A 15,175-nucleotide genomic window follows, 5' to 3' on the forward strand; every position below is an offset into this window, starting at 1 on the left:
TCTTTAATTCTATCTGTATGTGGTTTGCACCAGAATCTGGTTGCTGGACAAACTAGATCCAACAGGACAGGAGTCTGTTCACTCTTGAGCAAAAGGTCCAGACAGTACTTTGAATTCTATTTTTAACGTCCACATGTCTGTAGCGTAGCATATGCTACTATGACAGCTTCTTGCATGCTTCCTCTTTCTCCCCCCCCCCCCCGCCTCAGGCAATTTATTTGTCTTCCATTCCCCATGCTGTTCTGCCCAGGATATGGTAGTATTGGGAAACAAAGTGCTCTAAAACCAGTTCCCTAACAAGAAGAGCGTAGCAGCAGAAATAAAATGGCTATCCAGTAAGAGTTAATTGACAGAAAAACATGAACAGCAGAAAAAGATAAAATTCATAGCATCAAGAGTATCCTTTGGATGTAGTTTTGTCTTTGCGCTATGAAGCCATTTGATATTGTAAAGTTGCGATTAACTAAAAAGTTAAAATAGTGTAATACAAAAGGTCTATTGAGATTGCAAACTAAAGGATCCCCTCAACACAGCCGCCCTACCCCCATCCCCCCACCTTCATATAACAGCTCTATATCTTTAAACTAGAAAGCATGCCTCATGTCATCATTATCTATTTTTATCCACTCAGGCCTTTGATAACTATGGATTCTATGGTGGAGTTCATCTTTTAGTGGGGTGGGTAGGACTTACATTATGTTATTGGGTGGGCATTTTAGATATTTTGTATTATCTGTTGTTTTAACTTTCCGGCTTCCACTGTTTTTTATCAGTTGTATTTTATCTTAAGTCACCCCGAGACTCACTTTTTTTTGGTAAAAGGCAACAAACAAATGTAAATAATAATAATAATAATAATAATAATAATAATAATAATAATAATATATTCAAATCCTAAAACGTGGTGTTAGCAACCTACTTGTCAGTTCCATTCCTTCCAATGCTGGTGCCCCTACCCGTGTCTCCCCACAACTGAGAGACCATAACATGATGCATAGGGCCAACCTGCTACACGGGTATCACTGACCTAAATAAAAGCACATCTAAGGGTCATTAGGAAAACGTGCCCCAAACAATATAGCAGATACATTTTTTGAAGTGACCCAAATGGCAGAGGTCATTACATAATACTTTGGGGCACCTTTTAGCCAGGATAGATCTAAGCCAGATAGATTTACAAGGTCTGTATTACATACCAATTGATTCCCACACCTCAGAACTTACCTTTCTCATGCAGACCTTTCTTCTCATACAGTATGATCAGCTCGCTGTATTTGTGAGCTTTCTTGAGCACATGCTCACTTTCCTCTATGTGGCAGTGATTGTTCTCCAGTCGCAACAGTGGTGCCACTAGGGCCACATTGGTCTGTCAGTAAGGAGGAGCAATTTGAGGGAATCAGAAACAGTTTACTATGCACCAAAGGAGCCATGCATTTAGAACCAGGAAAAGGAAGATACTTATCACAAATCTAAGTATTTATTTAAAAACAAGTCTTCACATGTCGTAGGGCTATGTACTTACGTGCTTAAACTAGCAAAGAGCTAGTGTGTTAGTCTTTCTATTCCATTTTTTATTTAAAAAAATTAAGCAAGGGAAAACAATAATATTCCAGGGTATTTACTCTCCTCCTAAAAAAAATCATGCAGGCACTTTCCTGCATATTCAGATTTGTATCTCAAACAACCAGACAACCAATTCCACTGGCCCCTTTTATTGTTTAATAAGAGATTGCCATATTAAGAACAATCTACAATTTTGGCAAACAACAGTTACTAAGATTCAGCATGACCAAAACAAACCCATCATATATTTAATTTCTCCTCTGCATATCCATATTCTTTAAAAATCTTGGTGCAATTTAAAGGCAAAGCAGGATATATTTCAGCTGTTAAGAGTTTCACAGAAGATACTGACCACAGCTTAGGTTGCACCCAGGAAAGATCTGAGATAAGTGCAGGTGCCCCAAAGTGTTGTGTCTGTTTTCACCTTTAGCATTTTAAGCTTAAAGAGGGACTTAAACTCAATCTAAATCTTTTCCACTATTAGTCCCGAGTTTCCAACACCAAAACTCTAAATGCCTGGTTTGAGGAAGACGTGTGTATTTCAGAAAATGCAGAGAACTCACATGGAGGTAGCATTTCAACAGGGTGGTATCGATGATCTGCAGCAACTTCTTCTTCGATTTGATTGTGGGGGTCCCCTCCATGAGGGGAGAAGTGCTGGACTGATGGTCTGAGTCATTCAGCTTCTTCACTAACTGACTTCTTTTCTGCAGAAATTAAGAGTCAAAAGAAGTGAAGTCATGCCACACCTCAACCACATTACCACAGAGAAAAACTGCATGTGACTGCAACCTTTTTATCCACATGGGTTCAGACAAACAGCATTTGCTTGTTAGTTCTTGTTGTACTGGCTTCTCCCATTATTCTCCTTTTTCAAATATTCTGTTAACCTTGAAGCCCCTCCCCCTTCTCTCTGCACATGGCCAACAAATTTTAGACTGTAAGCTCACTGGGCAGAAGGAGATGTCTTTCATGTGTTTGTCCAGTGCCATGTATGCTGACAGTGCTATATGAACAGCAAAGAAAGAGCTGACGCAGTGTATGATAATGAATCCCACCCACACCCCATGGCAATGTGCCTTTTTTAAGCATGAAAGCTTTTCATGAGACTGCTCTGATATGTACAAGAGATCGTGCTTCACACCCTCCTTTTAACATGTTAGGTGAGGCAATAGCTGGTAAGCCCAAAACACATGAAAAATAATTTCAGGAGGTCCTGCAATGTCAAAACAATCACATGACCATCTACTACCAAAAATAGGATGCTCAAGGAGCTGCTAAACACTTACCTGTGTTAGGTAGTCTATAAGTGCCAAGTGTGCTTTCTCCAGCTCTGCTGGAGACAGAACTGGAACAGGGTTGGGATACTGGAGCTGTTTCTTGTAATCACTGGGCAACAGTTCAGGATAGAGACCCATGACATGGGTAGGATCTAAACAAAAAATATGACTGTAGTTAAGTCACAAAAATTCCAAACTATTCTTCAAAGTGTATTCCGTTTCCAAACTCAATACTACCAAGTTTCCAGTTACAAGTTACCATAAACAATATGAAGGATCTCAGACTGGAAGTTGGAAGGCAGGAAATTTCACATTTCCACAGCTTCCGTCAACAAACTGGTGCCAGGGCCAACTGTTCTTATGGCCAGCTTTCACACACTGGGTATCATGTGGGAGATGACGGTAATTTCCATGGTAGCTCCATTGAGAGTGGTAGAGATATAAGATTTGAGAGTTTATTACTATGTGGATTGAAAGTATATAACCTGGTCAGACCAGAGCTATAAGGATGTCTCACACAACAGAAGCCTCACACTTGCCATGCATAAGAATTTCAAGTGGCCTTCCACATGGGTACTTTAGAATACATTTCCTGATATCTAGCCAAAGGCTGCTTTTCTCCAGTGTGACCAGTGACCACAGCTCAATGTCATGTGAATTTGCCATTAAGTAGATGTCATTTAAATTGTTATGATCTTGAGGTCAACATGAACTGTTTCAGGAGAAGTCATTCTCCAGTGGACATTAGGATTCCACCTAGTGCGATATCATTCTGCTTCCATTCTGCTTGGAAGAATTTAGAGGTCACAGCAATCTCCCATACCTATCTGTCTAGTAAGTCCAGGCTACACAACTAACTTACCTGTCCCAAGCTTGGCAAAGACTTGCATGGATTCATCAAAGCGCTTTTGGCAGAAAAGGTTGAAGGCATACAGATTCTTAATATGATGGATTTGTTGTCGCTTTTCGGTATCAGAGTCATCCTTCATATCCTAACACGTACAAAAATAGGCAAAAGATTTAAGAAGTGTTACTCTTTAAACAATGTAAGATAGTTCCAGTATTTAAGAGAAAATTCATTACTGTAAAGGTTGTGAGCATCTTGAAATCAGCACACTGTTTTAAGCAAATTGCTCAGAAATAGTAAAAAAAAATACTAGTAAAAAAGAGGAATGTGCTGCAGTATGAGAAACAAGGTTTCTATGTTTATACAGTAACAAGAGCAGCTCAAGTCTGAATCGCATGTATCCTGTTTCACTCATGCACACATGTGTGAGAAATACAGACAACTGCTTCTGAGAATTCTAATTTGTTCTTGCACCAATGTAAACTGCTCACATCATGTATTTTTGACCCCACAACATTTTTGCAATCCAAAAATATCATTTCAGTTTAAAAGAGAACTCTTGGCACTCGTAACAAAGAGTCACCGTTATTCATAAACTACATGGAGGAAACATGGGCTTGTTGATAAAACCTCCAGTTAGTAACTGATAATAATATAAGTATATGCAATCAGTAACATTTTGTGTTGACAGAAATATCTGTCATGTCAGTTTCTGACAGACAGCTAACGTCGGAATTCAGACAATGTCTGTTATCAGGTGAAGTATGCTTCTAGGAAGAAAGTACTGAACTGTACAAAATTATTCAGAGTTCAGCAGAAACACAAAATCTTCCCATCTTCATAAGCAGCTGACCCAGTAAAAATTATAATTGAAGTCTTTCCCCACTCCTTTATCTTTCAGTTATTGCACTGCAAGATTTCATTCTCAGTATAACTGTTACAAATATTTATGGAATATTAAACTAAACAAACCGCATGTTAAAAACTTCATAGCACTAAATCTGGAAAAGGGGAATGCATAGTATTATCTTGAAAGAAAGCAATAATCAACTGATTGCTCTACCAAATATTTATGCTAATTTCTGAAAACCTAAAGGTCATAGAGTTGCCTTAGGCAAGTCACATTTTCCCTGTGCAGGTTTCTTTTTCACAAAAGTGGCTCATACTAAACAGGACTGCAAGGGAATTTGAGCCATGGACTGTAAATAAATACACATACTAGAAGCACCTATCTTGCACATTTATTAATTTTTTTTACACATACACCGATTCTTCCATCATGTAGCAAGTCATGTATGCATAGTTCCCAGACACTCACCCATCCCCAGACACTGATCAGAGCCAGATGAATGCTAAATTCTGGAGTTGTTTAATGCCAAGACACTCAAATAACAAGAGGATTTAGGCTGTGTATTAGATGCAGCTTTCCCCAGAGTGGCTGGGGAACAAATAAATTATATTATTATTATTATTATTATTATTATTATTAACTAGGTAGCAGCTTACAGAAGTTATCAATCAATACAGATTTAAAATGCTTCCATCCTGCCACTTACTGCCAACTGCAGAGCCAGTTCAAATTGCTTATCTTGAAGAAGCTGCTGGATCTGGGTTGCAATGGAAACCGGAATGAGACGCCAAACAAAATGATTGCTGGCCACATACACAATATTTGTACTAAAAAGAAAAAAGGAAAGAAGTTGGGTTATCAACATGATCATAATAAAATGAAAGGACTTCCCCCCCTCCCCTTTGCTTCATTAATATGTAAAAATTAATAATTCAGTAGAAGCATAATACACAAGATTAGAATTTATAGTTTAGATGGGAAGGAAAAAGTAAGCAACTGAAATTTCCATACCCTCCAGAAGTAATGAAGCGTGGTCTCTGAAGCTCAATACTCTGCACTAGGAGCCGGGGCTCAAAAGTGCGAATCTCTACATATCTTGGCAGTACTGCCACAATGTACGGCGGTTGATGTTCTGTTTTGAAAATGGAACAGTCAGCAACAGCATATGGTTCTACAATAGTATTCCCCAAATTTACATTCAGTAACAGTGAATCTATTGCATTTTATGCATTAGTATGCTTTATACTTTCATCCCTTTCAAGCTTTCAAAAGCCGCTTCCCATTGGTCCACTTTAATGGCAGGGATAAAGAGGCAAAGAAACTGAAAAGAAGGCATAACCAAGAAACCAAACTTCATTTCAAGTATAAGTCACTCTTTCATTCTGCCCATGCATCCTTGTTCTGCTCCAACAGGGCACTGTGTCCTTTGTTATGTTGCCCTCTAGTGCTTGCATTCAGAACTGTTCTTAATGTTCCCTTTATCTGTAAGCAATTGATCAAGTCTTAGCATCAACTACCCTGCGCTGATTGGATATCCTGCATAGGAAAATCCAACCATAAATTAATAAATAATAATAACCTTAGGTATTCCTTTTGTATTGTTTTAAGACCTATCTTTCGGGGGGGGGGTTGAACTGTTTTTAAAACCATTTTAGCTGTTTTTATTGTGAGTCTGTAAATCACCTTGAGACATATGTAAAAGAAGATTCATAAATTAATAACAATAAACCTGAAGGAACGTCTCCACCTCCATTGTTCTGCCCAGACACTGAGGTCCAGCTCCGAGAGCCTTCTGGTGGTTCCCTCACTGTGAGAAGTGAGGTTACAGGGAACCAGGCAGAGGGCCTTCTTGGTGGTGGTGCCTGCCCTGTGGAACGCCCTCCCATCAGATGTCAAGGAAATAAACAACTATCTGACTTTTAGAAAACATCTGAAGGCAGCCCTGTTTAGGTATGTTTTTAATGTTTGAAGTTTTATTCTGTTTTTAATGTTCTGTTGAAAGTCACCCAGAGTGGCTGGGGAAACCCAGCCAGATGGGCAGGGTAGAAATAAATTATTATTATTATTATTATTATTATTATTATTATTATTATTATTATTATTATTATTAAACAATCTAGTTCTCACCCATGGCTATTGGGATATCTGTCCAGTTCAAGGCACATTTCTGTGTACAAGTTCCTTCTTCATTTAATACAACAGTAAGATCATCCTGGCCTACAGCAACTTTCCCATCTGCCAAAGGGGCTACCAGTGGCTCAAGCTGCTTTCCTGTGGGGAAGAGTTCTTTGATGGAACCTTTACCATCCACCTGCAAAAGGAATAATCAAAGCCAGTCAATCCATGCAGAATAGCTACATTAGACTGATATTTATTTATCATTAGAGCAGAGGTCAGCAAACTTTTTCAGCAGGGAGCCGGTCCACTGTCCCTCAGACCTTGGGGGGGCAGACTATATTTTTTTGGGGGGGTGAACGAATTCCTACGCCCCACAAATAACCCAGAGATGCATTTTAAATAAAAGGACACATTCTACTCATGTAAAAACATGCTGATTCCTGGACCGTCCCCAGGCCAGATTTAGAAGGTAATTGGGCCAGATCTGGCCCCCAGGCAGTTTGCCTACCCATGCATTAGAGGAAAGAAAAGTGTCTCTCCTTTCAGGAGACCATCCACCAAGATTACTTCACTTAAAAACCCTGCAGATCCAGTACCAACATATGCCTTTGAGAACTCCCAAACATAACTAACTTCCACTGAGGCTACCACATTCACACAGTGATACCACTTTAAACAGTCATGGCTTCCGCCAAAGAATCCTGGGAGCTGTAGTCTTTGTTAAGAGTACTGAGAAGTGTTAGTAAACCCCTGTTTCCTTCCTCAAGCTACAATTCCCAGAGAGGTTTAACCATCAATCCCTCTTCCCTGTGAGAGAGAGCCAGTGTGGTGTAGTGGTTAAGAGTTGTAGACTCGTAATCTGGTGAACCGGGTTCGTGTCTCCGCTACTCCACATGCAGCTGCTGGGTGACCTTGGGCTAGTCACACTTCTTTGAAGTCTCTCAGCCCCACTCACCTCACAGAGTGTTGTTGTGGGGGAGGAAGGGACAGGAGAATGTTAGCCGCTTTGAGACTCCTTCGGGTAGTGAAAAGCGGGATATCAAATCCAAACTCTTCTTCTTCTTCTTCCCTGAGAACTCTGGAAATTGTAGCTCTGTGAGGGAAAGGGTCTCCTAACAACTTCAGCACTCTTAACAAACTACAGCTTCCAGAATTCTTTTGGCGAAGCCATTGCTTGCTTTAGTGGTATCATAGCACTTTAACGCATGGTCTGAATATGGCCTTAACAGAGCAATCCTATGCATGTTCACTTGGAATTACTGCAACTCTCATTAGGTTCAATGGGGCTTGCTCCCAAAGAAGTCGGCATAGGATTGCAGCCTTAATTATATACAAGTAGTTCATACTGTAGTCACACTCTTTTCCCATCTGCATTGAATCCGAAGCAAAATCAACTTTTATTATTCTGACTGAGTCCAAACTCTCTCTTACCCTTATTAGATAATAGTCCCTCTTGAAACCCACACAGATTGAATCTTCACACCATGCCATTGACTTGGGTACATCTGGCACACTGAAGTCTCCCTGGAGAACAAGAAGAGAAAAGGTCTAGTTGCCTAGGAATGAGTTACTCTGGTTTTAAAACTGCTTTATACATATCTGCATAGCAATATCCTTTGCTTGTCTGTACTGCCATCTCAATTATCTACACCAAAGCAAACTGCTTTAACAGAAACTAAATACGGTAGCATTTTAAATCTATCCTCTAAACCAGGGGTTGTCAACCTGATCCCTACCGCCCACTAGTGGGCGCTTCAGGATTCTAGGTGGCCGGTAGGGGGTTCTACGGCACAAGCTGAATCCTCCTTCCATCAAGCACTAGTGGGCAGTAAGGAAATTTTACCATGAAGAAAGATGCATTGGTGGGCAGTAGGTATAAAAAGGTAGACTACCCCTGCTCTAAACAAAAACACAAACACCAACTTCAAATCCCTTCCTATACCTTCTCATCCAAGGCCAAGGCCAACATACTCTCTCCCTTCCCTTATACCTTTAATATGTTTTGAGGGAAAGCAAAATCCATTATGAATTTCGCAGCAAAGATCCATCAACAAAACACTAGATAGCTTCCATCTTTTCCATGAAGAAAAAAGCAGTACACCTGAATTGGCCATAAGTGAGGAGGCCTTTAATACCAGAAAGACTGAAGGCTTGCATTCATGTGCCCAAGCACTAAAATGTATTACATCCTGCCCTTTCTCCCAAATGAGCCAAGGGTGGCAAACAAGCAAAAAAACCAATAAAAACATTTTAAAAACAAGTACTAAACAAACCTGCAGCTCATAGAACTCTCTGTCCTTCCAGTAATACAGCTGGAGCTTCTTTTTCACTGCCACACACATCCTCAATACCTCTTCACCTGTGTCAGAGTGCTGTGGGGAAAAATAGTTCTCTATGTATTAGTGTGGAAGGCACTTCATCAAGTACATTCACATCCACTTGGTATTTAAAAACTATAGAACTTTCCTCTCATGAAACCAGCCTTTATTGAGAACAATATTCTGTTCATTTTTTACTTCACACACCAAGGTCTCACAGTCAATACCCTTTTCAAGACTGGATAAGGCATGACATCTTCTTATACTTGCCTTCAGGTCACAGGTGAAGAGAGTTGCACCCTTCGCCTTGGAAACTGTTGTGATCTGTTGAAATGTCAACAGGTCATGAACGTAAATGTTGTTTTCTGTTTGGAACAAGACAGGAACATTATTGTAATTCCACATGCCCTCATAACAACGTATTTCAAATTTTAAAACAGAGAGATGGGTTAATAAGTGTTTGGACACAATTTTGCTAACATTTCTCAGATGTCTTGCCGATTCTAAGGTACATTGAGTTGCCAAAGACCTCATTGATGCATGTCTGCAGTATTCACAGAATTATGCGCTACAAATTCAACAATTCTTATCAGCAGGAGACAAGATTTAACTTGTTTTAAAAATAGGTGGGTGGCAAATAGATCTAAAGTAAGCTAATGCAATCTCCTCTATGTCAGAATGCAGGGGAAAACATTCCATGTATGTGGGAGAAAAGACACAAGGGTCTTAAGAGAAAGACTTGCAACATAAATGAAGGAGATCAAGGATAACCATGCTCAGATGAATAATAACACAATCCTATGCATTTTGAGTTTAATGGGGCTTACTCTGAATTAAGAGATGCATAAGACTGCGGCTTCAATTACTCTAGTCTCAAAACATAATGCTGTGAATTCACTTACCTAATAAACTGACCAAAATTTTGAACTGGGACACAACATGGATCTACAATAATAATAAATGTTGTAAATAAGTTGCAGGCAAACCTTTGCTAGAAATGAATCTTACTTAACAGAAAGGGACTCAAATTAAAATCAATTTATATGTAAGCTATCAACCTCTAGCAGAGTAACCTTGCAGCAATAGTCATGACATTTCTGGTGACATTAACAGCTTCAGTTACAGGCAATAAATACCATTTCAACATGAACTCCCAAGAAGTTTCTTGAACTATATAAAAATATATTTATAGTTTAATAGGCACAACAATTTTGCTTAGCACATATACCATTGTGTAGATATTAAATAATAGTGCCTTTACTTGGAGAGGAGAATTATGGTTTAGTGCTATATCCAAATGCCGCTATTAAGGCATTATAAGCCAGTAATAATTCTTAAGATTCCAACCAGCAACAACAAAGGATTGAGTTCCACAAGGAACAAAGCATATGCAAATAGGAATAGAAACCCCAAAAGAAAACCACACCAGTGCTGTTTACTAACTATTCAGCAGGCCGGAAAAAGGAATGAGCAACAACACAGTGAGCTTTTATAAGAACAGTTACTCAAAATAGGTTGTTTTGCTCCCCCAAAATATTCTAGTTTATTATGTAAGGTTTTTAATTAAATGTTAATTAACAGACTTTGTAGCTTAACAAAGGAGCTGCTTATTTGGGTTGACATCTTTACCATTAACCAGCCCGAGTCCTTCTGCTCCCTTTTCCTGAAAGGAATATTGATAGTGGCTATGTCTGCACATAAAACTAAGCTGTGTTTGTTTTTGTTTGTTTGTTTGTTTAAAAAAGCACCATAAATTGACTTCCACATGAGGAAAGCAGCCACGGCTTGCTTCACAAATGCTTGTTTTCCCTCCTTACTCCTCTAGCCTCATGCCTCTGTTTGGGTACTTGAAATGTGTAGCCAAACAAACCATAGTTAAGCAAGGACATTAGTTTTGGATATAGTGCCGAAATATAGTTAATATAAGCCATGGTCGATAAACCAACAACAAATAGTTTGCTGGGCTGGGTTCAAACTTTCAAACAAGCCACATTTAGCTAAAAACACCATGTCTTATATGTGCAAACCAGGCTTATGTCATCAAGTGCAGGAGACCAGAAGATTAGGGCACACCTCCGCATATCCCCTATTCTAGTTGTAACTTTGTGTGCATTTTGTAAGCTGCTCTGGGACCCTATCTTGGCTGCACAGCAGGATATAAATATAATAAGCTACTCAAAAAAGCTAGTCACTTGAAAGCACAAGGCTGCAGCAACTTCCATTCTGCATTGGTGATGTCTTTGAAGTAGTGTCTCTGATTTTATTACAGTAACCCCAAACACATTTACTTGGGATCAAAGCTAGTGGAACTCTACAAGACTTACGGCAACTACACACATTAGGATTGCTGCAGCAAATGCCAATATTGTAAGAGAAGACAAGATCAGCAGCACAACAACTTCCATCTCACCCCACCCCAGTAAAACAAAGTCAAATGGCTTTTACGATTTTAGGTGGGTCCAGAGAGATCCCATGTACCTGCTGAATCTTCTTGGAGAAGTTCTTGTTTGACTTCTCTAATGTCACTTCAAATCTGTTGCAACCTACCAAACAGCAAAGGGATTATTTTAGACTACAGATACTTTTCACGTTAACTATTTAATCAACAAAATATCCCACAAAGTTCTGCTATCAGTTTAGAGGAGATGCAAGTCTCACATGTCCACCTGAAGTTTGCAAAAAATATATATATAAATGAGCAATTATACATTACAGCATACCCAATTGCCCCACCAGTAAACTGGGCATTGTCATCTCATGGATGGAAGGAATTTAACAAAAGACTTCAAAAATCTAGTTTAGGAAAAGGCAAGCCCCCAGCACCCTTCATCACTACATCAGCCACTAGCAAATAAAATCCCTAGGGAGTATCGCAAGAGGGACAAAGAATAAAAACACTTCACCACAAGGGTTTAAAGGTTTATGGATACAAACTTACAGCCACTTTCTGATGTCGTAACCTCTCCTGACGTTGATGCAAAAAGGGGGAGAAATTTACCAAGTGAGACAAGAGCAACTGAAAACTATCATGATTTGACTGGAACACTGGCTAAGGTGGTTTGAGAATAAATTCAGTTTTCTTAAAATAATCATGTATTTTTCTGCAAAGCTAGAAAAATGGCTTCTCTAAGATGGTAGTGGTGTTGCCCAGAGCAGGAAAAATCAGCACCCCATGCTCACTTCTCCTGTTTTCATAACTTTCCTGAGGAACAGGTTAAAATGTCAACTCCCAATCCATGTCCATTGGGCCACCCTGCCATTACTTGCATTCATTGGTAACATCTTTAACCAAAATGAAGCCTAAGCGCACATAACTGCATTTGCTCGTCATCATACCCTGTTATCCTCATTTATTGCATTCAGCTCCTCAGTTGTCTGCCCTTGCCTTTCCCTTCTGTCTGAAGGTCTGGAGAGCTGCTGCCAGTCAGAGTATATAATACTCTGAGCTAGATGGAGCAATGGTCTAACTCAGGCATCCCCAGATGTTTTGGCCTACAACACCCATGATCCCTAGCTAACAGAACCAGTGGTCAAGGATGATGGGAATTGTAGTCCAAAACATCTGGAGGGCCGAAGGTTAGGGATGCCTGGTCTAACTCTACAAGGCAGATTCCTATGTTCCTATCCACTGTCAACATGCAGAGAATGGAGCTTGAATCCAATGTTTGCTTTGCGCTTGGAGGCTGGCCTGATGTTCACCAGTCCCTTCAACCCAATGCAGCATTCCATGTCCCTTAAATGCCACTCCTGAAGGCCGGGGATCCTCTGGAATTATATGGGATATGGCACAGAAGGCTGCAAACAGCAGGGCATGTTGGCGGAAATGGGGTGCCTTGCCTTGTGGTAATAGAAGCACTTCTGCCAGCACAGAGGCGGCATTTGATACAACCCTGTAAATTTAGACTGCTCGTGCAACTGTGTAATTTTCCAGTACAATACCAGAAAATGTATTGTGGGGATGCTCTCACAAAACCACATCATCACTGAAAACTGCGGAAGGAAGGTTACTCTGAAGCAATTCTTCCACTTCAAAAGAGGTTGTAAGAATTGGCATTCAGTCTATCCGGACTTAGGACAACACGGGACAACAATTGAGGAAATGACTGCTGCTAATGCACCAGTGAGCCAAAATGTAGGTGCTGTAGGGTTTTGTTTTATTTTTGCTTTTCCATTCTAAATCATACCATAGTTTATATAGGTTGGGTTTCGCACACAACAGCTCTTATCTGAGCTTTATGCTCCCTTAAATCCTACACCTTGTCCTGAAATACAGTGAAAAACAGAATCACAGAATTGCAGAGTTAGAAGGGGCCCTGAGGGTCATCTAGTTCAACCCTCTGTAATGCAGGAATCTCAACTCAATAGATGGCAGATGACCAGGAAGACGAGTCCACCTCCAGTGAAAGCCCCATAAACCACCCAAAAGACAAGAGGCACACAGCTGAGCTAGGATGTACTACATGTAGTTCTTTATTAAATTGTCATGTAACTTGCAACCTGATCTATTCAGTGACATAAGGTATGGGAAGGAGAAGTGGAAATCATTCATCTCCCTCACCCGTTTTTAACTAAATAAAAAAGTCATGTCACTGTCAGTTGTGTGATTATCTTCACCGCAAGTTTGGCCCTCACTGCTATCAGATTATGCAAATCGAGCCTATGCACAGTGAATGGTATCTTCAAGCCAACTGCTCACCTACTTCAGCTTTCAAAGTTATGCCATTAGTTACACGTTTTTAAGGATTTGGGTCTGTTGAAGTTCCCATAGAAAGGGAAACTAGAAAGCCAGTGTGATGTAGTGGTTAAGAGCGATGAACTCGTAATCTGAGGAACCGGGTTCACGTCCCCGCTCCTCCCCATGCAGCTGCTGGGTGACCTTGGGCTAGTCACACTTCTCTGAAGTCTCTCAGCCCCACTCACCTCACAGAGTGTTTGTTGTGGGGGAGGAAGGGAAAGGAGAATGTTAGCTGCTTTGAGACTCCTCGGGTAGTGAAAAGCGGGATATCAAATCCAAACTCTTCTTCTTCTAGAAATGCTGCAGGGACCCTATGACATTTAGGGGCAGTCAATGCAGTCTCTAGTATTTAAGTTTTATACAGTGTGGTTCTTATGTGAGTATCAGGCTCATGCACACACTCTCATCGCAACCAAGCAGAGCACAGAAAACCGTGTAAAGCCACCCTAAAATACAGTTAAACAATTGTGCTCCATTGCACATGCTCCAAGGGCTTTCAGAAACTTGGCTAATTTTTTTCCACACCCACCAGTTTCCTTTCGAATTCTGTAAAGAAGAAGGTGGCCTTGTTTTGTCCCAACGAGGAGCCATTCCTCTGCAATAAAAACAAACATTTTATAAACTGCAGTAAGATTACATTTCTTCCGTCTATGCATAATTTATGTAACCCTTACATCTCATACTGGGAAGTTCTAATGAATAAACATATGAGTGGAAACTTCTCCACACAGTTCTTTGGAAACGCTAAAATTAACATGTCAACGGTTTTTAAAACCTTCAATTTTCCCCTTAAAGTAAGAACAATGTAAGAGAAATGCATACTATTTCTAGATGTATTTATATAAGCATTCCAATAAAAGTATTTGCAAGTAAAGCTTTACATTTGTTTAAATGTAACATTTAAAGAAAATTTACAGTGCAATCCCATGCATTTGTACTCTAACGTCAAGTCCCTCTAACGTCAGCCAGGCTTTCTTCCAGGAAAAGCATCTACATGATGGCAGCCTAAGTGCCCTTTATTGGGGGTTTTCCCCCTAAATCAAGCATTTCATTTTTTGTTATTCTTTTTTATGTATGTTATATAGTACAAAAAAGTAACATTTGTGTTATTTTAAAATTCTGTTTATTTATACAGTACAAAAGCATAACTGTGTCAACTTATAATTCTGTTTAAAGCCGATACCAATCAATTTAGTGTGTTGTGGTGGGAAGGGGATTAGGAAATTTTACAATTCAAAATTTTCCAGAAAACACACATCATTACCAAGTGTGCCTGGTAAGAACTACAGCCTTTGTTTAAATTCTGGCTTTCATTTTAAAAGTTCCTTGCTTAGAATATGGTGAAGAAAATAAACTCCTGTTTACCATTAAAAAGCTCACAAGTCATAATTGAAGGGGGGCTATGCTGCAGGAATTCTTTTCTGAAGATGCAACAGTCTTTGTCCTGAGCAGTATTTTATAAAA

General features: G+C 39.8%; 1 protein-coding gene across 2 annotated transcripts in view; it reads right to left on the bottom strand.

The window, feature by feature from the left end:
• VPS39 (VPS39 subunit of HOPS complex) overlaps window positions 1-15,175 on the bottom strand; it is a 28,628-nt gene that overhangs the window by 10,920 nt on the left and 2,533 nt on the right. The window contains exons 2-15 of one of the 2 annotated variants that reach the window (XM_033145857.1): window positions 14,241-14,306; window positions 11,915-11,941; window positions 11,455-11,519; window positions 9,879-9,921; window positions 9,247-9,341; window positions 8,932-9,030; window positions 8,090-8,182; window positions 6,668-6,851; window positions 5,552-5,672; window positions 5,247-5,367; window positions 3,706-3,835; window positions 2,853-2,995; window positions 2,127-2,270; window positions 1,225-1,366 (exon numbers count right to left, since the gene is read on the bottom strand). In XM_033145857.1, coding sequence (XP_033001748.1) covers window positions 1,225-1,366; window positions 2,127-2,270; window positions 2,853-2,995; window positions 3,706-3,835; window positions 5,247-5,367; window positions 5,552-5,672; window positions 6,668-6,851; window positions 8,090-8,182; window positions 8,932-9,030; window positions 9,247-9,341; window positions 9,879-9,921; window positions 11,455-11,519; window positions 11,915-11,941; window positions 14,241-14,306 — 1,473 coding nt within the window. The remainder of the gene's footprint in view (window positions 1-1,224; window positions 1,367-2,126; window positions 2,271-2,852; window positions 2,996-3,705; window positions 3,836-5,246; window positions 5,368-5,551; window positions 5,673-6,667; window positions 6,852-8,089; window positions 8,183-8,931; window positions 9,031-9,246; window positions 9,342-9,878; window positions 9,922-11,454; window positions 11,520-11,914; window positions 11,942-14,240; window positions 14,307-15,175) is intronic. The other variant, XM_033145864.1, reaches the window with a different exon arrangement.

Source organism: Lacerta agilis, chromosome 1, assembly GCF_009819535.1.
Source record: "Lacerta agilis isolate rLacAgi1 chromosome 1, rLacAgi1.pri, whole genome shotgun sequence".
Taxonomy (NCBI): domain Eukaryota; kingdom Metazoa; phylum Chordata; class Lepidosauria; order Squamata; family Lacertidae; genus Lacerta; species Lacerta agilis.